Genomic DNA, 24,067 nt, shown 5'->3' on the forward strand with positions numbered 1-24,067 from the left:
CACTGAGCATGGCGTGGGGGAGAGCACTGTGGAGAAGATGCATGGCTGCTGTAATGAAAGCAGACATAGAACATGGAGCCTGGGGCACAGTGCATAAGCCTTTGAGGGGAGGTTTCCAGGTGAGTGCTACCGGGTGCTCAACACCCAGAGCGGGCAGGGCATGAGGGCAAAGGACAGACTCACAGCAGAGACCTTGGAAGGCAGAGCAGCACACCATGGCTGCAGGTACTTAGGAGGAAGAGGGAAGAGCAGGAAGCACCACCCAGAGGAACTGGGAGGGTTTAAGGAAGGGAGGAGGAGACAGTGGCATTTCAGTTTTGGAAAGGTGCCTCTGTGGCAGGGTGGTGGCTATCCTGGAAAGATGTGTGCTATCACAGTTCATGTAGGAGATGGCAGTGACCTGGACTGTGGCAGAACACGGAACGTGGTGGGAGAAACAAAAGGCAGAGGAGGAAAGGATACGTTTTAGCAGGAGCTGCTGATGGCCAGACAGGTAGGAAGATGCCAGAGGGCATCAGGAAGAAGGTTCTCTGCCTTTAAGACTGCCACGGATGTGAAGTGCTGTGGCTAACCCTGGCTGGAAGTGTGAGATGTCTCAGTGACATGGGGAGTTATGCATAGCCCTCAGGAAATTCAAGGTGCCTGAACAGATGTGGGCTGCTGCAGGCACTCCTCAGCTGGGAGTGTGAGAGAGGTATGGAGGAGGGGTGGTAGAGAATCCTGGCAGGAAGCCAGGTGTGGGTCTCTGCTTCCTGTTCACTGAGGGTGGACAGGACCTCCTCTGAGCCCATTTCTGCCCCTCTGGGACAGGAGGTCTGGGGGAACCTGTCACACCATGTGCTACATCATCTGTAACCTTCAGATCAACCAGTCCCCAGGAGGTTTGTAGTCTGTACACAGCTACCTTCTCAGACCCCAGAGTTCCAGCCAGAGTGGCCAATATGTCCCCTTTGGGGTTCCTAAACTCACAGTAGACAGTGGATGTCAGTAAACCAGAGCAGAAGGGGTGACAAAGAGGCACAGTGTGGGGCGGGGCAGGGCCAGGCAAGAGCCAGCAGTTACCTGAATGAGGTTGTTGGTGAGCCGGACAAGGCCAGTGGTGGAAGAGGCCTCCTTCAGGATGCTGCCAGTGCTGTCTGCGCAGAGCGCCTGCTCAATGCCCATCAGCAGCTGGGTCACTGTGGCCACCCACTCCTCCTTGGCTGCAGGCTCACTCGAGTTCACCATCTGCTGGACAGCCTCGTTCAGAGCCACATCGGAGCACTCAAAGCACTGCTGGTGGTCACTCAGACGGAGCAAGGAGTCCTGAGCACAGGAAGAAGCGAGGTGCCAGGTGTGCCAGGAGCCCTACACCCCAGGTCTCGGGCCGGCGTTCGGGAGAGCAGCAGGAGGGTGAAGGTCAGTGCAAAAGAAAGGCAAACACCCCTCCCCAGTGGACAGGGGCTCACGCAGCCCGGAGGCATCAGTGTCTCAAGGCCTATGTGCAAGGGTGGCATGACAGGCGAGCTTGGAGAAGGGCACTGTACCTTTGTGCCTCACCCTCCCCAGTCATAAAGCTTGAACCCTAAGAGTGAGGCCACAGGGTCAGTGAGTGGCAAGGGTGAGACTGGGGAGCTCTAGTACCTGTCACCTCTTCCCTAATGCATCACGTCCTTCACTGCCAGGGCTCTGGTGGGCCTCAGGTCAGGGTGAGGCAGTGTGCCAGGGAGAAGTGTCTTAGCAAAGAAGAGCATGAGCTGAGGCCACAGCATGGACAAGAGGAGAAGCGACGCCGAAGTCATCGTTCTGTCAGCCCATCTTCCCAGGGCCCAGGTGCTGAGCCTCGCAGCGTCAGCCACAGCTCCACCCCAGCAGTGCCCGCACGTGGCAGACTCCACACACCACACAGAGCTGCTGCCTCTATCTTAAAACCTCTTCTTCAGAACCAGCGACTTTCTGCACGCTCTTGGGGGTGGGGCTGGAGTACACGCCAGGAGAGGCCCGGAACATCAGCTTTTCCATTAGTGGCTGGTGAACGGGGCCGCAGCTTGCCAGTGAGCTCACAGACGAGACCGCCAGGAAGCACCTACTTCCTGTGCAGGCTCTGACCTCCCCAGCACCGGCCTGGGAGCGGCTCTTGCCCATCTCAACACTTTTAGCTGTCGCTCTCTGAGGTGACACAACAAGCGTAGGCACAGGACACTCCAGATGTCTCTGGAATGTGCTCCACCATCTAAACACAGGGCAAAACCATCCCTCAAGTCACAAGCCCTAATGGTCAAGAAAATGGAGCTTTGTGTCTCTAGAAAGCAAGCTTCTTTTTTTTGTTTTGTTTTTTTGTTTTTTCAAGGTAGGGTCTCACTCTGGTCCAGGCTGACCTGGAATTAACTCTGTCATCTCAGGGTGGCCTTGAACTCACGGCAATCCTCCTACCTCTGCCTCCCGAGTGCTGGGATTAAAGGCGTGCGCCACCACGCCCGGCTCTAGAAAGCAAGCTCTTAAACAGGAGGCCTCTGAGACAGGAGGCACCAGAGTACAGCTGTGGGGTTCCAAATCCAGGCTGGCCTCTCTGGATGAAAATGCCCGAAAGCAGCAGATGAAGACGGCCTCACAGCCACACTGCAGGGCAGTGAGGCAAAGACAAGGACCCCAGGCAATGCTACAGATACACAACCCCCGGTCCTTTCAGAGCAGCCTTCCTGTGACTACTACCAGGTGGCCTGGATGGGTTCAAGCTGTGTATGTAGAGTAAGTGGGGACTGGAGAGATGGCTTAGTGGTTATGGTGCTTGCCTGTGAAGGCTGAGTACCCAGGTTCAGTACCCACATAAAGCCAGATGGATATAAGTGAGGAGATAGATGAGTGCTTTTGCAGCTTGGGGAAGGCTATCTAAACCTAAGAAATAAAACCATTTGAAAGTTGGGTGTGGTGGCACACATCTGTAATCCCAGCACTCATGAGGCAGAGGTAGGAGGATCATCACGAGTTCGAGACCACCCGAAGACTACATAGTGAATTCCAAGTCAGCCTGGGCTAGAGTGAGACCCTACCTCAAAAAACAAAAGCAAAAAATGAAAACATGAAAATGGTTGTAGTGGTATGTGCCTTAATCCCAGCACATGAGAGGCAGAGGTAGGAGGATCACTGTCAGTTTGGGCATAGCTTAAGGCTACAGAGTGAGTTCCAGGTCAGCCTGAGCTACAGTGAGACCCCCTTCCTTGAAAAATAAAAAGAAAACATGAAAAGATTTTGACTACATACAAACTAAGAAGTGGGCCTGGGAAGGCAAGGCAAGGTGGGACCCTAGGGCTCACTGGCCAGCTCATTTAGCCTGCCTGGTGAGCTCAAGGCCACTGAGAGACTGTTGGATGATGCCTGAGGAACAAACCCAAGGTTGTTCTCTGTCCTCCACGTACACACACATACACAAATGTGCACGCCAACATATGAACAAATGCACACACACACACACACAAATAAGCCTGAGAACACTCATATGTAAAAACCAATGAACCTAAAACAGTAAAAGCCATAATTCAATAGCAAACAACATAGTGGCCAAAACACTGGCAAGACTGGTAGGAGGATTGCCGTGAGTTCAAAACACTGGCAAGAGAAAGCTTTTAACATCTTGAATCTTCAAAAAGCACTCCCATCAGTCAGAAGCCACTCTCCACAGGACAATCAGCAGTAATGAGACGTCATTCACAGACAGCTGCAGGAGGTCCCATGGGGTGTGGCCAACCCTTACCACCACTCAGTGCTCAGTGCGTGTCTAAACAGCAGCTCCTCCCCCCGAAGGAGCTTCCTGCCACATGTAGTGGTTGATGATGTCTGTCACTGACAGAAATAAGATAACAACTGAGCATTAATGTCATTCTACATAACGGAAAGACTATACTCTTACCTCCTTGCCCCTAGGCCTTCCTGGGGTACACATAGCACGCCCTCCACACCATACTGGGCCACCCTGCAGCCTGACGTGGTAACTGAAGTCAGACACAGCTCATGATGTCTCAGAGTGGGCTTGCCTGACTTTCTCAGGCCTCCCTACTTAAAACTAACCCTTTTCTTTCTTCCCAAGCCTTTTCTTACAGTCTTTTCCCAGTTTAACAGTGTTAATGATTAAAATGATACATGTTGGGCTGGAGAGATGGCTTAGCAATTAAGTGCTTGCCTGTGAAGCCTAAGGACCCTGGTTCGAGGCTCGATTCCCCAGGACCCACGTAAGCCAGATGCACAAGGTAGCGTATGCATCTGGAATTCATTTGCAGTGGCTAGAGGTCCTGGTGAACCCATTCTCTATCTGCTTCTTTTTCTGTGTCTGTCGCTCTCAAATAAATAAAAATAAACAAAAATAAATTTGAAAAAAATGCTACATGTTGCTCAGTGTGGTGGCACATGGTTTTAATCCCAACATTTGGGAGGCAGAAGTAGGAGAATCACTGTGAGTTTGAGGCCAGTCAGGGACTACAGAGTGAGTACCAGGTCAGCCTGGGCTAGAGTGAGACCCTATCTTGAAAAGAAAAAAAAAAATTAATGGCCACATGTAATGTGAACAGAAAGCTGGCTATGACTGTACTCTTTCCAAACTGAAAGGGAAGGGCTCAGTAAGGTCACATACCTAATGTGATCAGTGCATGAACCACAAGGGACCAGAGATTGTAGACCAGTCAATGACACCATGAACATGACTATCAGCCATGTCGGTCTCTGTCCAATTCAACCCATGGTGGTGGTACCAGGGGCACCTCCATGGTGCTTTCTACATACCAGGCACAGTGTCAATCAAAACACAGTAACTTGAGCAATTCCTACCACAGGCCTGTGAAAGACTAGCTGTGACCACCCTCATTCTACAGATGAGACACCGAGGCTCAGAGAGGTTGGGTAATGAGAATGAGGGCTCAGCACCGACCAGCTTTCCAGCAGCATGGACTTCTGGAAGAATAGGAACATGGAGGACACGGAGGGTGCAGGAAAGCATGTGCGTGTCCAACATGAAGCGGGGCATTTCTGCTTCAGCTACATGCTGACATACGGGTCTGTGCTGCCTTGCTTCTTTACAACATACAAGTATCTTATCCATGGCATGTCTATTCAAAGTCAAGTAAGAAGAAATGAAACCAGATGGATGAACATGCAGGTAGGTGCTCACATCGTGATCATTCTTTCTTCCTGTGCCGCACAGAGAAGCGAAGCGTGGGCCCAGCGTGAGCCACGCTCTGCCCTCGTGCTAGCGCCCTTCCCCGTGGCTGCCAGGCCTGCACTTCGTGCTCTAGCATCCCCCATCTTAACCCATCTTCTGTTAGCGTCTTCCTGCAGTAATCTAGTAATCCAGCATGTGTCTCAAGGGCTGCCTCACAGCCTTGGGAGAACACAGAGGTAAGGCTCGGATACTGGGAGTGGGGACCCAGCTGGAGCACACGCACCTGCAGCAAAAGCAGCTGGGCTGGCCTCTCGGGAATGGAAGTCATAAACTCCAGGTGCTTGGCCCGGTCAAACCCACTGGTGCACAAAGTGGGGCGGAGCAGATGCACAACAGCCTTGTAGTCGCCAGCCTCGAACAGCCGCTGAATCTCCTCCAAGGACTGGCACCGTTCCAGTGACTTGAGGTTCTTATCAATCTAAGACAGATACAGAAATGCTGTCTGGTGACAAGCTCCTCACCTGGTCCCCCCAGTGAACAGGCTCCTCCTTAAAACATCAGTGTGCACACCAAATGTGTTTCCTCAACAGTGTTTATGTCAAGGGCAAGGCACTCCCTTGTCTAACATCGACACACTCAACCTCAAACCCACTGCAGAAGTGGCGCTTCCTGACGGCATATGACAAAACAATGTGAGCTTCACAGTCACAGCAAAACAGAGCACAAAAGCTGCCACAGACACAAAGATGGGACCAGAGGTTGGCACATGCTGAGCCACACCGTTCTTTCCTCACATGGAGCCTAATACAGCCTGGTGCACAGACCTCCAAGTACTGTGCCTGGTCTTACCTTGAAGTGAGTCAAAGGCTACTTTCAGCCATGTGGATGGAAACTCCACAAATGCCAACTGCAGTGGAGCTGAGTGAATGAAAGAATGCCACCCAGATGTGCAGCACTGTGCCAGTCCCACAGCCCGATCGACATTGGTGTGCACCAGCTGGCAGCCCCCTCGTTGTGCTAGGACCGCCACCACACAGCAGAGCTGAGCAGTACCCACTGCGACATTATGACAGCTGAAGCTCCCACACTTGCCACTTGGGCAAGCTTTCCATCAGGGCAGTCTGTGGAGCCCTAGCGTGCTGGAGCCCACTCCCCTGCCTCTTCTGCCCAGCTTCCAGCAGCTCTGCTCAGCACGTGGACAGCTCCTGTTCCGCGGGCACAGGCCAGACCTGGGCTGACAGCACCAATTCAGAAAGAGCTGTGGCCAAGACAGCACCATGAATGTTTGTACTCGCTCACCTCCTCCAGGGACACTACAGAGTCATTGTGAAGGTTGGGCAGCCGGATCACCACGTCCCTCGGCTCCGCCCCAGCCTCCCCGTGCATGGCGCTGCAGTTCTGGAGCATTTCTGTGCAGATGTCATAGTTCTCCAGGGCTTGCTCCATGTCTCCCTGGTCAGAAGGAAAACCAATAAGGGCAAAAGGACTAATTATGTTGTGCCAGGTTCCTGATATTCCTGATCTCACTAGACAGCGGTTGCCTTTAGGGTAGTTTTTGTTTGGTCATTTGAGACAGGGCCACATAGCCCAAGCAGATCTGGTACTTAATATGTAGGAGGCCTTGGTTTTACAAATCCTCCTGCCTCATCTTCCCAAGTACTTGCAGATGTCCCACCAAGCCCAGCAGAGAAAGCTTTCAATTCTATTATTGCCATATATCACACCCAAAAAAGACTTAACTGAACTGAGGCTCAACAAATATTTGTTAAATAGCTGGTAAGTGAAGGAGTGAGCAGCCAGCACTACAACTCTGTGAGAAGTATTAGCCACATGTTACAGGTAAGACACTGATGCCATGTATCTGGAAGAGCCAGGACTAAAGCCAAGGCCCATCCTGATGCTAGAAGTGATTGATGTTCTTCACACTGAGCTGTTGTTGGCACCTGGACCATCTCTGCCTCATTCCAGCAGTGTATCAAGTACCACCAGGAGGGTCTTAGGGAACAACTAGTCCACCCCATCCTTCCCAACCAGGCTCTCAGGAGAAGCTCACCTACAATTCTCCAGAAATAGGTGGGAATTTCCCTCTGGGAAACTGATCCAACTGGTGTACTGCCTGGCTTTCTCAGGAAAATGTAAGGGCCCCAAAACAGCAGCCCTTACTGGGGGTCACGAGGAGGCACAGGACATTCTCTCCCAGAGCTCCAACAGGGGCCCCAAGGAGCTTCACAGCCTGGTGGTCATGGATGGGCTGCTGACATGCTGATAACAGCCTGCCACGCCCACTTCAGCAGGCCAAGCCCACTGCCTAGGTACGTGTTTTGTGTATGTCCTCAGTGTGGTTACTGCTCTGCCCTCCCTCTCTGTCAGGGGTCAGGGCATGCTCTGACCACAGAACCAACCTGTAGTGCCAAGAAACGAGCCTTCAGCCAGTAAACACGGACAACAAACTCCAGCCAGCCATCCTCAAACAGGTCACGCTGGGACGAGGCGAATGACAGCTGCAGGAGGTCACCCAGGCAGTGTGTTCCGGGGAAGTCAGGCCCAAACCTGCCTGTCACCACACCAGCAGGGCAGTTTCGGGGGGACACTAAAAACCATCAAGACAATATATGAAGCATCCAAATGTTTTCCTGGCCCCCAGATGCTACCTCAGCCCTCAGTCTACATGGTTAGGTACCCCAAACCCGTCAGTCGCCTTACAGCCCTGGGCAGCAGGCAGCAGGCAACAGGAAACGGACCGCTCAGGCACAGGCGCAGAGGGCCTGAGAGCTTGTGGAAAGAGGGTTACTGCTTCCACGGGCTGAACATGGAGTGTGTCTGCATGCTACTAGGTGGGTTTAGAAGAATCATCCTTATCTACTGACATCCCACGTCCTTTAACCCCAAGCAGTAGCAAAAGCACATAGACAGTGACCTTCTGAATGTTGGGGGATTTCTCTGAGACACCAACAAGCTAAAAGGTGCCCACTGAATTCCATGACCCAGCCATCCCACACTCGTTTCCACCCACCCAAGAACAGACTCCCCTTACCTGTAGAGCTCCTGCCTTTGGTCAGTATCCACTGGTCCAGCTGGAGCTCCATGCAGGACAGAGACATCAGCATCATGTCCTGCAAGAAAGCCAGGAGCAAAATCACAAAGTGGCCAGAGCATTTGGGGGTGGTGAGCTAACCTACAATTTACATTTTTCTTTTGGAGCCAGGGTCTTATGTATTCCAGGCTGGCCTTGAACTCACTATGTAGCCAAGGATGACCATGAGTTTCTGATCCTCCTGCTGCTAGTACCAAAATGCTGGAATTACAGGTGTAATTACAAGGCAGGCTCTGGAATAAGTAAAAGATTCCACTGCAAGGTTAAAGTGGGGATGAGTGGACTGTGGAGATGGCTGTTGTTAAAGGCGCTTGCTTACAGGACCTACAGGCCTGAGTTCAATTTCCCGGTACCTATGTAAAGTCAAATGCACAAACTGGCACGTGCATCTGGAGTTCATGTGCAGTGGCAACAGGACCGGGTGTGCCTAATTATCTTTCTTCTCTCTCCTTCATTCTCTGTCTCTCCTGTGTCTGTTCAAATACCACACACACCGTACCACACCTACTATATCACACATACTATGCAAATGCAAAACGAGAGTAACAGTCCTCCCAGTCCTTGGCACATGAAATACAAGCAAACGCTTTCCCCCAGCTGTCTCTGTGGTTCTCCTGCCTCAGCACATGAGTAGTCTTCCCTATGACTTACACCTCCTCATATCCTGTTAGCTCTGCCTCCACGTCACCTCCCACTGTCACTCCATACTCCACTTAGCCACCAGGGGTCTTGGGGACACAAATCAAGTCCCATGACTTCCTGAGTCAAACTCTCCAGTGGCCTAGGTTCTGGGCCCACAAGTAGGTACAGCCAATGGGCTGTACACCTGAGCCCCATCCCCACTGACCTCTGCTGCTAGCCCCACACTGACCAGCCCTGGAGAGGCCCTGACCTTGATGTGCTTATTGCTGCAGTCCCTCAGCAGGGGGTTGGGAAGGCTGGTGCTGTGCCTTCTCCAGCTGTGGTAGACGCTGAGCACGACCTCCGCCAGGCCGGGTGGCCACCTCAGCAGAAATTTGTGGCCCATGCCCTTCAGGTAGCGCATCATCAGCTCCAGGATGCCCCCATTGGTCAGGTTCTCCAGCAGGAACTCATGAACATCCTGTTTCTCTGCCCAGGAAGGGAGAACAACCTAACTGGATGAAAAGGGCCTCCTGTGCCCAGCCTCCCTTCACTACTCAATCCAGGTTAACATTCGACACCGCAGGGACAAGGCCAGGACACCAGGACTCCAAGCCTGGCTCCAGCCCTGACCGGTGACGCGCAAGCCTCTGGAAATGGCCATGCGCGCAAGGCATCCAAAGGGCTGACCTCTGCGTTCTGCCACGTGCGCTGAGCAAGATCATGCACACACAGACACAGCAGTGTCTGTCACAACAGCTGCGGTCACAGCGATCCAACCTGCAAAACCAAGCCCCTGAACCCAGCCATAAGAGACAGCCTCAGAAGCACAGGCAGGGACCTGGACATCTCACGGCCTCCCAGCTAACCAGGAAGCCCCTTGGAACACCTCAGAGCCATGCTGCAGAGGAAAGTCTGGAGGTCATATGAAAGTGCCAGGCCACACTAATAACTCCTACCAGATTCCATGAAGGTGGCTGAGTCAAAGGAGAGCCGATGCGGCCCCATACTTGAGAAGCTCTCCAGCTTGGCTTCTGACTGAACTTCATAGTTATTAAAAGGATCATCTTCCTCCTCGGGGTCCAGTTTTCTTAACCTGCAAGGAACATGCCAGTCACAAAAGCAACAAAATTTGCGCTGGTACACATTCTAACTGCTCCTAGCAGAGGAAACTTGAGCTACAATGAAGGAGAAAATACATGGGTGACAGGGTCCAGAGCCAAGACCTCCAGGAGACGCTTCCTCTCACCAGACTTCACAGCAGAAGTGCTGGAGATTGCCTACGAAAAACCTGTTTCCTCACAGGAGACCTGGTAGAGACTGCCTACAGGAAGCCTGACTCCTTACAGGAAAAGTGCTGCAGACTGCCTACGGGAAGCCTGCCTCCTCACAAGAGAAGTGGACAGTAAGCAGATGCTTCAACAGAAACAACCCAAGTAAAGATCAACCTGTCTCAAGTGGTTGCTGAGACCAAGTCACAAGGGCCCTGCCTTGGAGAGAATCTGAGGAGGTGGTGTTCAGGGTGTCAACAGAGAAGGGTGTCATGCAAAGGAGCACGAGAATGGGTGTGGGTAGTCCTCAAGGCTATCCAGTGAGCCAGAAGAGAGGGGGTTTACTGACCAAAGTGTATGACAAATTAAGCCCACTGACCTTGGCCTCCATGCATCCTCTTGCTTCTTTGGGACAGGGAAGGACACCCCCCCCCCAGTAGGACCAGTTTTCTGATTCCTCTCAAGGACAAGGATGTTCTCGCCACCCTTGTGGCTTTCCCTCAATCAGTACCTCCACAGCACAAATGTTCAAGGCACCCATAAAGATCTTGACTCACTTTTGCACACACTACTGGAGACTCTATCCATCACACTATCAGACATTATTCTTGCTTGGCCCCGTGAAGCATTAAAACCTCACAGAAAGCAACAACTCAAAGTAGAAATAACTCCATGTCAAGAGGGCCAGAAAATAAGACCTTGGAGTAGCACAGCAGGGCCACAGGGAAGACAGGGTCACACAGCCAGCGCCCGCTCTTCCAAGGGGAGACAGGGTCACTCCACCACAGCCAGCGCCCGCTCTTCCAAGGGGAGACAGGGTCACACAGCCAGCGCCCGCTCTTCCAAGGGAAGACAGGGTCACTCCACCACAGCCAGCGCCCGCTCTTCCAAGGGGAGACAGGGTCACACAGCCAGCGCCCGCTCTTCCAAGGGAAGACAGGGTCACTCCACCACAGCCAGCGCCCGCTCTTCCAAGGGAAGACAGGGTCACTCCACCACAGCCAGCGCCCGCTCTTCCAAGGGGAGACAGGGTCACTCCACCACAGCCAGCGCCCGCTCTTCCAAGGGGAGACAGGGTCACTCCACCACAGCCAGCGCCCGCTCTTCCAAGGGGAGACAGGGTCACACAGCCAGCGCCCGCTCTTCCAAGGGAAGACAGGGTCACTCCACCACAGCCAGCGCCCGCTCTTCCAAGGGAAGACAGGGTCACACAGCCAGCGCCCGCTCTTCCAAGGGAAGACAGGGTCACTCCACCACAGCCAGCGCCCGCTCTTCCAAGGGGAGACAGGGTCACTCCACCACAGCCAGCGCCCGCTCTTCCAAGGGGAGACAGGGTCACTCCACCACAGCCAGCGCCCGCTCTTCCAAGGGGAGACAGGGTCACTCCACCACAGCCAGCGCCCGCTCTTCCAAGGGGAGACAGGGTCACTCCACCACAGCCAGCGCCCGCTCTTCCAAGGGAAGACAGGGTCACTCCACCACAGCCAGGGCCCGCTCTTCCAAGGGGAGACAGGGTCACTCCACCACAGCCAGCGCCCGCTCTTCCAAAGGGAGACAGGGTCACTCCACCACAGCCAGCGCCCGCTCTTCCAAGGGGAGACTTCTGCACACGTCAGGAGAAACCCACCCGAAGGCACTGCACTGTCACCTGACGTTATACTGGCTGTGGACTGAGAACAGCTTTACTCTAGCAATTTCACCTTCATGGGAAGAAAGAGGGAGAGAGATTAAGAATCCTTTTGGGAAATGGATGTGTAATTCTGCTCTAGCTCTTCCTGGCCTTTGATGGAGTCATCACTGAAAGAAACTGTTACTAGACAAAATGTCAGCTCAAAACTCCTGATCTCAGGACTGGAGAGATGGCTTAGCGTTTAAGGTGCTTGACTACAAAGCCAAAGGACCCAGGTTCAATTCCCCAGGACCCACGTAAGCCAGATACACAAGGTAGCACATGCATCTGGAGTCTGTTTGCAGTAACTGGAGCTCCTGGTGCGCACATGTGCATTCTCTCTCTCTCATTCATAAATAAATAATAATAATAAACTCCTGATCTCTTGTTGAGATGCTGATCATACACATTACCTCCCAAGCTGCACCTTCTCCAGTCACTGTGATGGAAGAAAAACTCACAAAGAGACAGGAGAAAGGAGAGAACACCTCAGCAAAACAAAACAAAACAGGGAGGGGTTGCTAGAGAGATGGCTTAGCGGTTAAAGTGCTTGCCTTCGAAGTATAAGGCCCCAGGTTCCATTGTCCAGGTCCCATATAAGCCAGATACACAAGGTAGTGCATACATCTGGAGTTTGTTTGCAGTGGCTAGAGGCCCTGGCATGCCCACACACACTTACTCTTTCTCTCTCTCTCTCCCTCTGTGTATGTGTGTGTGTCTCAAAAAAAAATTTTTTTTAAGGGCTGGAGAGATGGCTTAGGGGTTAAGGTACTTGCCTGCAAAGCCTAAGGACTAGGTTCAATTCCCCAGTACCCACGTAAGCTGTATGTACAAGGTTCTCTGCCTCTCTCAAATAAATAAATGAATATTTTTTAAAAATTAAGGTTTTAACGGTTCGAGGCTCGGTTCCCCAGGTCCCACGTTAGCCAGATGCACAAGGGGGCGCACGCGTCTGGAGTTCGTTTGCAGAGGCTGGAAGCCCTGGCGCGCCCATTCTCTCTCTCTCCCTCTATCTGTCTTTCTCTCTGTGTCTGTCACTCTCAAATAAATAAATAAATAAATAAAAATTTTTAAAAAATATTAAAAAAAAAATTAAGGTTTTAAAAACGTTCCAACCAGATGTCAGAAGGGAGAAAGACAATGTACTACAGCAATGACTTGCCCTTCTCCCCAGCTAAGGTTGGAGGAAGGAGCACCGGAAGCCCTCCCAGGAAGGCTCAGGGTACAAGGCTCCATGGCCTCTAAAAGAGAGGGCAAAGGCCAAAAGGAGGAGGAAGGTGAGGACTCAGGTCAGGAGCAGGAGCCCATGTCCCTCCTGGCCCTGGAGGCCAGCACCTTCGCCCCAGGGTCTCTGAAGAACATGGAGAGTCAGGGAACTCAACCCGGAGCAAGCTCCTCTCCGCGTTCTGGGAAGCGTGTCAAGCACAGAGGAGGTGGAGCAGGCACACGGGCACTGGGCAGGTGGGACACTCCCTTCATGGGGGTTCCCGAGAGTCAGGCAACTGTGACGCAGAAGTCTCCATCCCAGCCAAGAGGTGGGTATCCCGGCCTTGCTGCTTCTCCCTGAGCCCAGAAGAGGAAGAAACTGCAAGATCCCAGTCTAGTGCCATCTGTGCTGACGCTCACACAGAGGTTGCAGGGGGTAGGCGAGACACAAAGAAGGAAGGGTGATGACAGACAGAAGAGCAAAGAGAGGTGGGCAGGCACTTTTTGCGCTTGTCTCCTCTTGCAAACCAGAACCCAGTGAATGTACGGGGCACCTGGATGGAAGAAACTTCACCAGGAGCTCTTGGAAGTCTACTTTCTCTTCTTTTTTGCATTTAGTGTTTCGGACACGGGCAGACCTCCGCTTTGCTGTCTCTCCACTCTCTTCTGCGATCTTCTTACGCTTTACTCCTTTTTTGGATTTATCGCCTCCAGAAACATCACCTTTACAAAGAGCATGAATTAAAATCTTAGATGATAGCAGGGGTTAAAAAAAAAAGAAAACACACACATAGACACACCAGTTCCCTGCCTTTATAATCCTACAGCCTGAACTCCACAACTCATGAACTCTCTTTAACAACTACAGAATCTTGAGTAAACTTAATTTTAAATACCTTAACTCTCACATCCTTCTCAAGATGACAAGACTCACAAGCCAGTGCTCAGAACATTCCAATCCCAGTACTGAGGCAGTGGAATCCTTGAAGAGCCTCTGGGGTCTCAGTCCGTGTGCCTGGGATGGACAGTGAGCTGCACTGAACTCAAACAGGACTCACTCAACACCCAGCGACACGAAAAGAACAGGAGCACTGAATGATCTACGCAGCTGAGGAGTGTCCTATTGCTGAAGGGTAATCAACCGTGCCTTTATGACCATGGTTGTGCACAGTCACTCAGAAACTTCCCAACTGCCAGATACAGAAATCAAGAAGAGACAGGGGAGTTTTGTCAAAAACTTTTACAACTCCAGTGGTAATAAAAAATACAAAAAAGGTCTGGACAGATTGCTCAGTGGTTAAGGAGCTTGCCCACAAAGCTTAAGAACCCAGGTTTGATTCCTCAGAATCCACCTAAACCAGATGCACATGAGCCTGGACTTCATCTGCAGTAGCTAGAGGCCCTGACACACCCATTCTCTCTCTCTCTCTCTCTCTCTCTCTCTCATAAATAATTAAACAAACAAACAAACAAACAAAACAGCCAGGTGTAGTGGCGCACACCTTTAATCTCAGCACTCAGGAAGTAGAAGTAGGAGGATCACTTCAAGGCCACCCTGAGACTATATAGTGAATTCCAGATCAGCCTGGGCAAGAACAAGACTCTACCTCAAAAAATCAAAATTAAAAAAGCATTTTTAAAAAGCAGGATGAGCAGTGAGGACCTTCCAGGATGGTATCAGGAAGGTTACGGGGGCTGGAGAGATGATTCTGCAGTTAAGGCACGAGTTTGCAAAGCCTAACAAGCTGGGTCTGATCCAAGTACCCATGTAAAGCTAGATGCACAAAGTGGCACATGCATCTGGAGTTTGTTTGCAGCAGCTAAACATCCTGGCACGCACATGTGTCTCTCTGCTTGTAAATAAATTAAAAGTGTAGGCCAGGAGTGGTGGTCCACACCTTTAATCCCAGCACTTGGGAGGCTAAAGTAGGAGGATCGCCATGAGTTCAAGGCCAACTTGAGACTACATAGTGAATTTAAAAGTCAGCTTGGGCTAGAGCAAGATCCTACCCTAAAAGAAAAAAAAAATTAAAGAAGGGATAGAGGGCCTTTTGTGTCATGATGTAGCTGCTGGGAGGGGTTGTCAGTGAGCAGCAAGGAGTTGTATCCAGAGCCTCTGCCTGCCAAGCAAGGGTTGTACTGCTGCAGTGCTGACCCTGAGGCTAGACTGATCAGCTCCCTGTAAGTCTGCAGACCTCACTTTAACTCAGAACCACATGATTCATGTCTCTGGAAAGACTAGACACACTAGCCCATTCATTCTTGCTGGGTTCAGCAAATGGATGCTAACTAGAAAGCCACTCCCCAAGGGCTGCTCACCCCCAGCAGGGCCTGTGTCGAGCAGGCCAGGACTATGCAGTGGGAAGCTGGCTGTGGCCACGGAGGTGTAGGAGAGGACGGGCTCAGCCACAGCCACGGCCACAGCTGGGCCAGTGCTGACAGGGCTTGGCTGGATCACATTGACAGGCATCACCACAACAGAGGGCGCTAGTAGCTGGCTGGGGTCCTGGTAGTCAGACAGGTCAATCCTCTTGCCAAGGCTGGGTCTTGGGGGCTCACAGGTGGTGAGGTGGTTGTACATGGCCAGCAAGCTCTCTCCAAGGCACTTCCACCTGCAAAAATGGGCCACCAGACCTGGTCACCATCCTGCCACAGAGGTCAACTAGCCTGTGGAGTCAGCAGAACTGCTCTCAGAGCTGTGACCTCAGCAGGGGTGGGCTAAGGTGCTCAGGATTTTATCACTGTCATCACTGGCAACACTGTGACTCAAACAAATCTGAAGGCAGAGCACCCCCCCAGCTGCAGTGACATGGTGTCCCCGTCCACCAACAGAAGTCCTAATGTCCCACCCCAGACAGGGATGCTGCTTCCAACTTTTGAGAAATGAATGTGGGTGGGGCTTCAAGGTAGGCTAAATTTAAAGCCTCAGGATGCGATGGCATGACGCGTGTGCACGTGTACACTCATGCACGTGCTTCTGTGAGACACGGCGTCATTACGCAGCCCTGGAGAGCCCAAAATCCACAACAAGGACACGCATAGCCTTAAACACTCAGAGATCCACCAGCCTTCTGGGTACTGGGACTACAGACATGAGCCACCATGCCTGCAATGCCAGATTTCTTTTTTAACTTTTTATGACAACCTCCATACATATATGCAACACACCATGATCACGATCCCCTTCTATCACTCTCCATTTTTTCCCTCCCAGTTTTTCTTTCCAACTAGTTCCTGTTCTGTTTTGATGTCCTCATTTTTCTGCCTCCTATTATGCAGGTCTTGTGTAGGTGGCACCAGCCACTGTGAGGCCATGAACTGAATGCCACAACCACTTTGTATCTGGAAGACAGCCTTCCTTTGGCTCTTACGTTTTTTTCTGCATTCTCTTCCCAAAGCCAGATTTTTTTTTTTTTTTTAAATTCTTGGTTTTTCAAGGTGGGTCTCACTCTTATCACAGGCTGACCTGGAATTCACTATGTGGTCTCAAGGTGACCTCAGTGATTGGTTTAATCTCTGCCTCCTAAGTGCTGGGATTAAAGGCATGTGCTACTACGCTTAGCTAAAGCCAGAATTTTTAAAACAGACATTGAATGCCAGAGCTCAGTAAGGACTAAACTGACCCGTACCAGTGGGCCACCAACCCCTGCTTGCTTTCTAGGAAGGTAAGGGCCTCTCAAACATCACTGGGCTCACAAGGCTGTGCTGAGTGAACCCATACCTGGGCCCAACTCCAGGCTTCCAGGTTTCTGCTGGGTGAGCAATGGCAAAAGCCAAAAGCCACTGAGAGCAAGGGTGCTGAGAGCCGAGCTGTTTGTCAGCAGGAGTCTACAGCAGGGCCATGGCACCAGCATTCTGGTCAGGATGCCCCAGCCCTGCCCCAGCCTGCAGCCCCAGCCCAGCCTGGAGTTTCTCTCCTGGACAAAGCATCATCCCACCAGGCAGCCTAGCACTCCCAGAAACACCGCAGGACCCACGTGAAGAAGGGGATGGGCTGCACCAGTTTCAGGTCCGGCTCCTTCTCCCGCACAGTCAGGGCTTGCCTCTTCTTCCGCAGCCCCAGGGCCTCATCTACAATGGCCTGCGTCTCAGCTGCGCTCACGGACACCTCATGTATGGACATGTCACTAAGAGTATGCAAGACACAAAGAAAGTACAATGTTAAAGCCACAGCCAAACTGAAGCTTTACACACAGGGATGGATACATTTAACGTAATACTCTTTAATCCGTGCTGATTCTTCCCAAACAACCACTTGAGTCTGGTTTCTTTAATAGCCACCTACACGGGAAATGACCAATGTTCTTTGTTCTTTCACACAAGCGAGGTAAAGAGATTTCATGTACATTAACAATACTAATTCAATGTCAGAGAAGCCACAGAAAATAAATCCCATCCCAACAAAAATCATTAGACTAATTGAGCTCATCAAAATCAATGGTGGCTCTAAAAATACACAAAAGGGGATTTTGAGGCCTCAGATGCTCTCCTACAGGTCGTTCTGCCTAAGGTGACTCACAGCTGTCCTCCTTCCCAAGCTGTCTGAATGCCACCAGCAGGACCACCCACACAGCCACTGAAGCACTTAACTACACTCCCAAGAGCATTATTTCCTTCGAGACAGGTATCTAAACTCATGGGGGATGCACACTATGACAAATTAACTCCAACAGGTGAGTTGCAAGGAAAACCAGTGGATTTAGCACAGCTGGAAGACAGGGGCAGGGGCGCCACCTGGGAGTGGAGGGTGAAGAAGGAGCAATACAGGATGTGGCAGGAAAAGAGAGACTGAGGAGAGGGACACTGCAGGAGCACATGTGTCAAGGGCCTGAGGCAGCTCTGATAAAAGGAGGGAAAGCAACTGAGGAGGGAGAAGCAGGGGTCAGGCTGCAAAGGACTCTTGGGTGAGGTGCAGGGAACGAGCTGTGCTGGAAGCAAGGAAGCAGCAGCACAAAATCAGAGGCACATGTGGGATACAGAACCGAACTTAGGCAGTCAATGTTGAGGGCAAGACCTTGGCAGGGGGAATAGCCCTGGATTCAATACCCAGTACCTACCCACCCTTTTCAGCCTCCAAAACATCCAGGCAGGTCAAGAAGCTCAGGGGTTGAAAGGCTGAAGCAGGGAAGGAAGCCCTGCACTTAGCTCAAGGGTTCCAAGGCCGGAAGTCAGGATCCAGGAGAATGAAACCCATTCCTGATGCTCACCAGTCACACACGGATGGGGGAGAGGTACCACGTGACAAAATTAGGTCTTACCATTTGAGGAACATTCGAAGTGAGTCCTTCCGGAGACAAGGCTGCTCTTCAAAGATCCTCTCCTTGAGGACCAGGCCCTTGCTGTAGCGGCAGTCCTTCTCCAGTGCCTTGCGGATGAAGTACAGGCAGGCTGGCAGGGAGAGAGGCAGGTTAGGACCTAGGACTGCAGGCTGGCAGGGAGAGAGGCAGGTTAGGACCTGAGACCACACAAGCTCTGGCTTTGCCAGTTAACACCAGGAATACGTTCCCACTCTGGAATCAAAGAAATGCACAGTAATAGTGAGTTAACGCCCTAGCCAAGTCAACCAGAAAAGATTTTTGAGTCTATAACAGCCTGAGTAGATGGGACACTGGCTATAGGGTGAACAGATCCAGCCAATGCCACAGACAGCAGGTCTGGCAACCTTGACCCAGTGGCTCCACATGTCAGAACTGCTGTAAAAATTTTATAGGACCCACAGTGATTAGCCATTGGCTAACTGGAAAGTCTACAGGACTCACAGTGATTCTTCATGGTGATTAGTCATTGGCTAACTAAAAGTCTGTAGGACTCATGGTGATTAGTCACTGGCCAACTAGAAAATGATCATCAAAATATGTGGCAATTACCCAGATGTGGTGGCACATGCCCTTAATCCCAGCATGTGGGAGGACAAGGTAGGAGGATCACAGTGAGTTTGAAGCCAGCCTGTGAACACATCATGAATTCCATATAGAATTTATCAGGGATCTCAAGGGACTCTCAGAGGTAACCCTAACAGTATAGTCCCCTCCAAAATAAGTTTGAAAAATAAGTTTTATTTTGTTTAAGCCACTCTGTCTATAGTATTTTATTATAACTCAAACTAAGATGGGGCAATGTGGCTGGCAGGCATGGTGGCACACACCTATAATCCCAGCACTGGGAAGACTGAGGCAAGAGGATTATGAATTTTAGGGCAGCATAGGCTATATAGGAACCTGTCTCAAAACACAACAACAACAAAAAAAAAATGGGCTGGAGAGATGGCTTAGCGGTTAATCGCTTGCCTGTGAAGCCTAAGGACCCCGGTTCAAGGCTCGATTCCCCAGGACCCACATTAGCCAGATACACAGGGGGGCGCATGCGTCTGGAGTTCCTATGCAGTGGCTGGAAGCCCTGGCGTGCCCATTCTCTCTCTTTCTCTCTCATCCTCTCCCTCTCCCTCCCCCCCCCCCGCCTCTTTCTCTCTCTGTCTGTCACTCTCAAATAAATAAACAAAAGAAATTTTTTTTTAAACTGACAACACACAAAGGAAATGAAGTCAAGGGGAAGGTCACTTAGAGAGCATACTACTTATTACTACAAAGTACAAATCAAGACAAGCGAACAAAGCAAGGCTATTAAAACATTTCCTGGGCTGGAGAGTTGGCTTGGTGGCTAAGGTGCTTGCCAGCAAAGCCTAAGGACCCATGTTCGGCTTTCCAGGTCCCACGTCAGCCAGACGCACAAGGCGATGCTCATGCACTCAAGGTCCCACATGCACACAGGGCACACGCATCTGGAGTTCAACTGCAGCGGCTGGGGGGCCTAGCATGCCAATTCTCTCACGTTAAAATAATTGTTTTTCCCCGTGTTTCCTGACATTTTGGCAGAAAGCCTAGCTGTGTCAACTCTGGCTACCAGCTGACCCAAGCCACCTCCCTCTTCTGTCCTGACTCACTTGTGTAATCACTGAGGGTGTACAGGACAGTGATGAGGTTGTCCAAGCAGGGCCAGTGGTCAGGATTGCACCGAAGCCCTTCCTCAAAAGCATGGCGAGCCAGGGGGAGCCGGATGAGTCTCAGGGCTACGTGTCCAATTTTATACCAGAGGTTGACGTCCGTGGAATCCAGCATCACTGCCTGCAAAGCAGCATAAGCAAAGGGACACACACTGACTGGTTGGATTTGTCACTGCAGGCATCCTAGAGACAAGAGGGACAGCTCACTTTCCCAGAGTCACTTTTCCAAGAAATGACACATGAAGAGTTACAAGCTGGAGAGCTGACTCAGCGGTTAAAGACACTAGACGTCCAGTTCAATTCTCCATCCACGAACAGCCACATAGCTGGACATAGAGTGGTGTGTGCATCACTGTGAACCCAAAACTCCTGCAAGAATGGGAGGCAGAACCAAGAGTATCCCAAGCTCACTGGCCAGACAGTCTGACATTCTGTTGCAATCTAAGTTTCTTTACAGCCACCAGAGACCCTGTCTCAAAGGTTGAGCATAGACACCTCAAAGTTGTCCTCTAACCTCCAACATGTGCACCGTGGCAAATGCATCCACATACTTATACACAGAAGAAATAGCTAGCGTTAAAGTACTGTAGAGAGGCTAGGCAGATGGCTGTTAATAAAGTGCTTGCTATGCAAGCGTGAAGACCTGAGCCCAGACCCCAAGCACCCGCAGTGACGGTGGACACGGCAGCACACGCCTGTGCTGGGTTGCTTGCTGGCCAGCTGCTCAAGCTAAATCAGTGCGCAACCCTGTCTCAAAACATAAAGTGGCAAGTGATTGAGGAAGGCAATCCGTGTCATCTGCTGGCCTCTACACACACATGTACATGCACACACCCAAGCATGCACACCAGACACACACAAAATGTTACACAGACCAGGGTGTGGTGACTCACACCCATAATTCCAATACCCTGAAAGATGAGGCAGGAGAATCACAGGTTCCAAGACAGCCTAGACTATCTGGTAAAAACCCTCTGAAAAAAAGGAAGGAAAAGCAAAGAGAACACCGAGGGGCTAGGGAGATGCTGCGTGGGTACAGTGTCTGCTGCTCAAGCCTGAGCAGGGCAGCTGGGACCTCCACAGGCACCACGTGCGAGCCAAAGCACGCAAGTGAGCGCAGCGCAGAGGGCTAAGCGATTCTTACTTAGCACGGCGCACAGCACAGCAGGGACTGTAAACTGTCATATGCCGGTAAAACGTCCTAAGTGGTTAAAAAAAAGGCAAAAGTATGCCATGCCTGCAGTGCACACCTTTAATCCCAGCACTCAAGAGGCAAAGGTAAGAGGGTCGCCGTGAGTTCAAGGCCACTCTGAGACTATATAGTGAATTCCAGGCCAGCCTGGGCTACAGTGGAATCCTACCTTGAAAACAAAAACCCAGAAGCTTTGGCAGGCTTCTGTAATCCCAGCAAGCTGATGGTGAGATGGGAGGCAGAGATAGGAGAATTTCCTAGAAATTCAGGCCAATGTGGCAAAAAGAACACAGTGTGATCCAGGGAGAAGCACTGCCTCAACTAAGGTAGAAAAGTAAGAATCCACCTGAAAGTTGTCCTCTGACCTCCACATGTGTGCTATAGATGCACACACCTGTACATTAACACATGTGCATGCATGCACATACAAATAAAAAAGCAAATACAAGTTACATAATAAACTGGGTATAGTGACACATGCCTGCAATCCCAGCACTTGGGAGGTGGAGGCAGAGGATCAGAAATTCAGGGTCATTCCTGATTACACAGTGAGTTCAAGGCCAGTCTGAGATACATGAGAACCAGTGTCAAAACCAAACAAAAACGATTATTTAACTCAGACCATTTTCTCGTCATAAGCGTCAGCGTAACACTGGCAGGTAAAGAAGTAGGGTGAAAAGAAACACGGAGCCCTGCGGGGCTCTAAAAAAGATTCCAGGGTTTGGAGACCCCAGGTCACATCCTGCTCCAACAGCACTCAGCAGAGTGACCCCAAGCTGGTTTCCTAGCATAAGAATGCATGGAAGCAATTAGCACAGCATCTGGCATGTTGGAGATGCCCACAGAGGTGGGTAGCAGAGATAATGGCAAGATTAGTGCACTACAAATGCACTGTTCTCCACCCTTGAACACATACCTATTTACCCCAAACTTGCTATGTAGCCTGGATGGCCTCACAATTGTGATCCTCCTGTCTAGCCTTCCCACTGTTCAGATTATAAACATGTGCCACCATGCCTATGTCCACAGGGTGTAGACACGGAAGCACCGAGAGATTAGGTAACTCTCCTATGGTCACAAGTGCACTAGATGGCAGAAGAACTCGTATGCAGCCCTCTGCCCTCAAGCACACCCTACCCTTACCCTGCTCTCCAATAAGTCCGTCCTCATTACCGCCACCACTGAGCAGGGAGGGCCTTGGGCACAGTAGCCTGGAAAGACACCACCACAGGCTCTTCCTTGTGGACGACAAGATCACTCTTGGCCCTCCCTCAGCACCTCCAGAGAGAGCAGAGCAGAGCGCCACCAGCACCTCACCTCCAAGTAGAACTCCATGGCCGTCTCCAGATCCTCCCTCTGGCCTGCCAACTGAGCCAGGTTCTTATAGGTGGAATACTTCAGGATCAGTCCCGGGTGTTTCAAGCCCTCTTTCTCATCTCCAGATGAAACTGCCTGCAAACACAGCAAAGCAAAGCAGGAGTGACACCCAGTCCCTGAGACCCCAGTGGGCAGTCAGCAGAAGAGCTGGTCTCTGAGCCAGCACTGCTTAAGCCTGTCTCCTCCCCGCCTCCCCGGGAAAATGCAGATGTTCTTCTCACCCCTCCAGGTCCAATCACACCACCATAAAGCAACTACAGAAGTCTGGCCACCAAGGGACACTTCCCCATCACTGCCCCAACATGTGGGGGCTTATGCTCGATGACATTTACCAGCATTAGAAAGTCAGCTTGACCAGCCCCTTCTCCCATGACTCAGGATTAAGGGGAGAGGCTTCCTGGGTTAGCAGAAAGGGTCCAAAGCCTCACACCAGGGACCTCTGAATTAAAAGGCAAGAGGCTGAGCCCTGTAACTCACTACATGGCCACCCATAGCTATTCCATTATATATTTGGTGTCTTCAGGCTCCCTAAGAGGACAGCGATGCCTCACCCTGTCACAGGTGAACACACGATGAAAGAGTGTAGGTTGTAAACGTCTTCAAGATCAAGTCACTTTAGGCCTAAGGCGACAGCCCGGTGGGTAAAAGTGCTTGCTGTACAAGCCTGATGCCCAGAGTTCAGGTCTCTGGAACCCACATAAAACTGGATGCAAGTAGCACATGTGTCTGTGATCCCAAGGAGCCTCCGGCAATGGGAAGCAGAGTCAGGAGATTCCCAAAGCTCGTGGCCAGGTAGATCTGGTGTTCACAGCACCGAGCTACACAAGCAACCTGGTCGCAACAAGGCAACAGAAGAGGACTGACAACCCACAGCCGTCCTCCGACCTCCACAGGCTCTGTGACGTGCAAGCACCCAGACATACACCCAGAAACAAATTACCTTACTATCACTTCTACAAAAAGCCTTAAATCTTCTAAGAAATTACTGAACAAACACAAGTTGTGCTATGCCTGCTAGGCTGTTTAGTACTGTCAATGGGACACAAGAGCTTTTGTGCTCAGTGAGAAGTTGTTCACTTCTTCATTCACAAGGCACCTGCGTCTACACATCTGTCAATTAGCTGACTCCTAACATTGCATGTAGCCCTGTGCCAAACTGAATTATAATCAAAGGCAGAAGATTTATAATTCATGCACATATTCACCTTTAGCAACTTGCAAAGGTTTTCCGCTCATGAAAAATGCACCTTTTTAAATCATTGCCAGGTTGATGCCAACTCCTAAACCTCCTGGCAGCATCTCCATGACTCAGTCAACTCCGAGTCAAGCTCATTCATCACTAGCAAGGCCCCGATGCTAGGACTAGCTCCTGTTCGACCTGGCCCGCTCTGCTGCTCCCAGTGCTACTAACCTTCTCTCCAGCTATGCTTAAGAGGCCACGGCCTCCTTACATAGACCACCTGAACTCATGGACCGCCAACCATGGCCAAAAGGTGCTGGCTGCAGAAT

The 24,067-nt window shown here is 51.2% G+C and overlaps 1 protein-coding gene across 4 annotated transcripts in view; it reads right to left on the reverse strand.

Moving 5' to 3' along the window:
- Positions 1-24,067, reverse strand: part of Cabin1 (calcineurin binding protein 1) — a 123,485-nt gene that overhangs the window by 90,251 nt on the left and 9,167 nt on the right. For all 4 annotated transcript variants that reach the window (XM_045132014.1, XM_045132012.1, XM_045132013.1 and 1 more), the window contains exons 5-17: positions 22,499-22,633; positions 19,930-20,110; positions 18,248-18,377; positions 16,967-17,116; positions 15,309-15,601; positions 13,544-13,712; positions 9,803-9,939; positions 9,115-9,332; positions 8,163-8,241; positions 7,531-7,718; positions 6,428-6,580; positions 5,412-5,606; positions 1,063-1,305 (exon numbers count right to left, since the gene is read on the reverse strand). In XM_045132014.1, the coding sequence (XP_044987949.1) occupies positions 1,063-1,305; positions 5,412-5,606; positions 6,428-6,580; positions 7,531-7,718; positions 8,163-8,241; positions 9,115-9,332; positions 9,803-9,939; positions 13,544-13,712; positions 15,309-15,601; positions 16,967-17,116; positions 18,248-18,377; positions 19,930-20,110; positions 22,499-22,633 (2,271 nt within the window). The remainder of the gene's footprint in view (positions 1-1,062; positions 1,306-5,411; positions 5,607-6,427; positions 6,581-7,530; positions 7,719-8,162; positions 8,242-9,114; positions 9,333-9,802; positions 9,940-13,543; positions 13,713-15,308; positions 15,602-16,966; positions 17,117-18,247; positions 18,378-19,929; positions 20,111-22,498; positions 22,634-24,067) is intronic.

This window comes from Jaculus jaculus, chromosome 13 (genome assembly GCF_020740685.1).
Source record: "Jaculus jaculus isolate mJacJac1 chromosome 13, mJacJac1.mat.Y.cur, whole genome shotgun sequence".
In the NCBI taxonomy this organism is placed as follows: Eukaryota; Metazoa; Chordata; class Mammalia; order Rodentia; family Dipodidae; genus Jaculus; species Jaculus jaculus.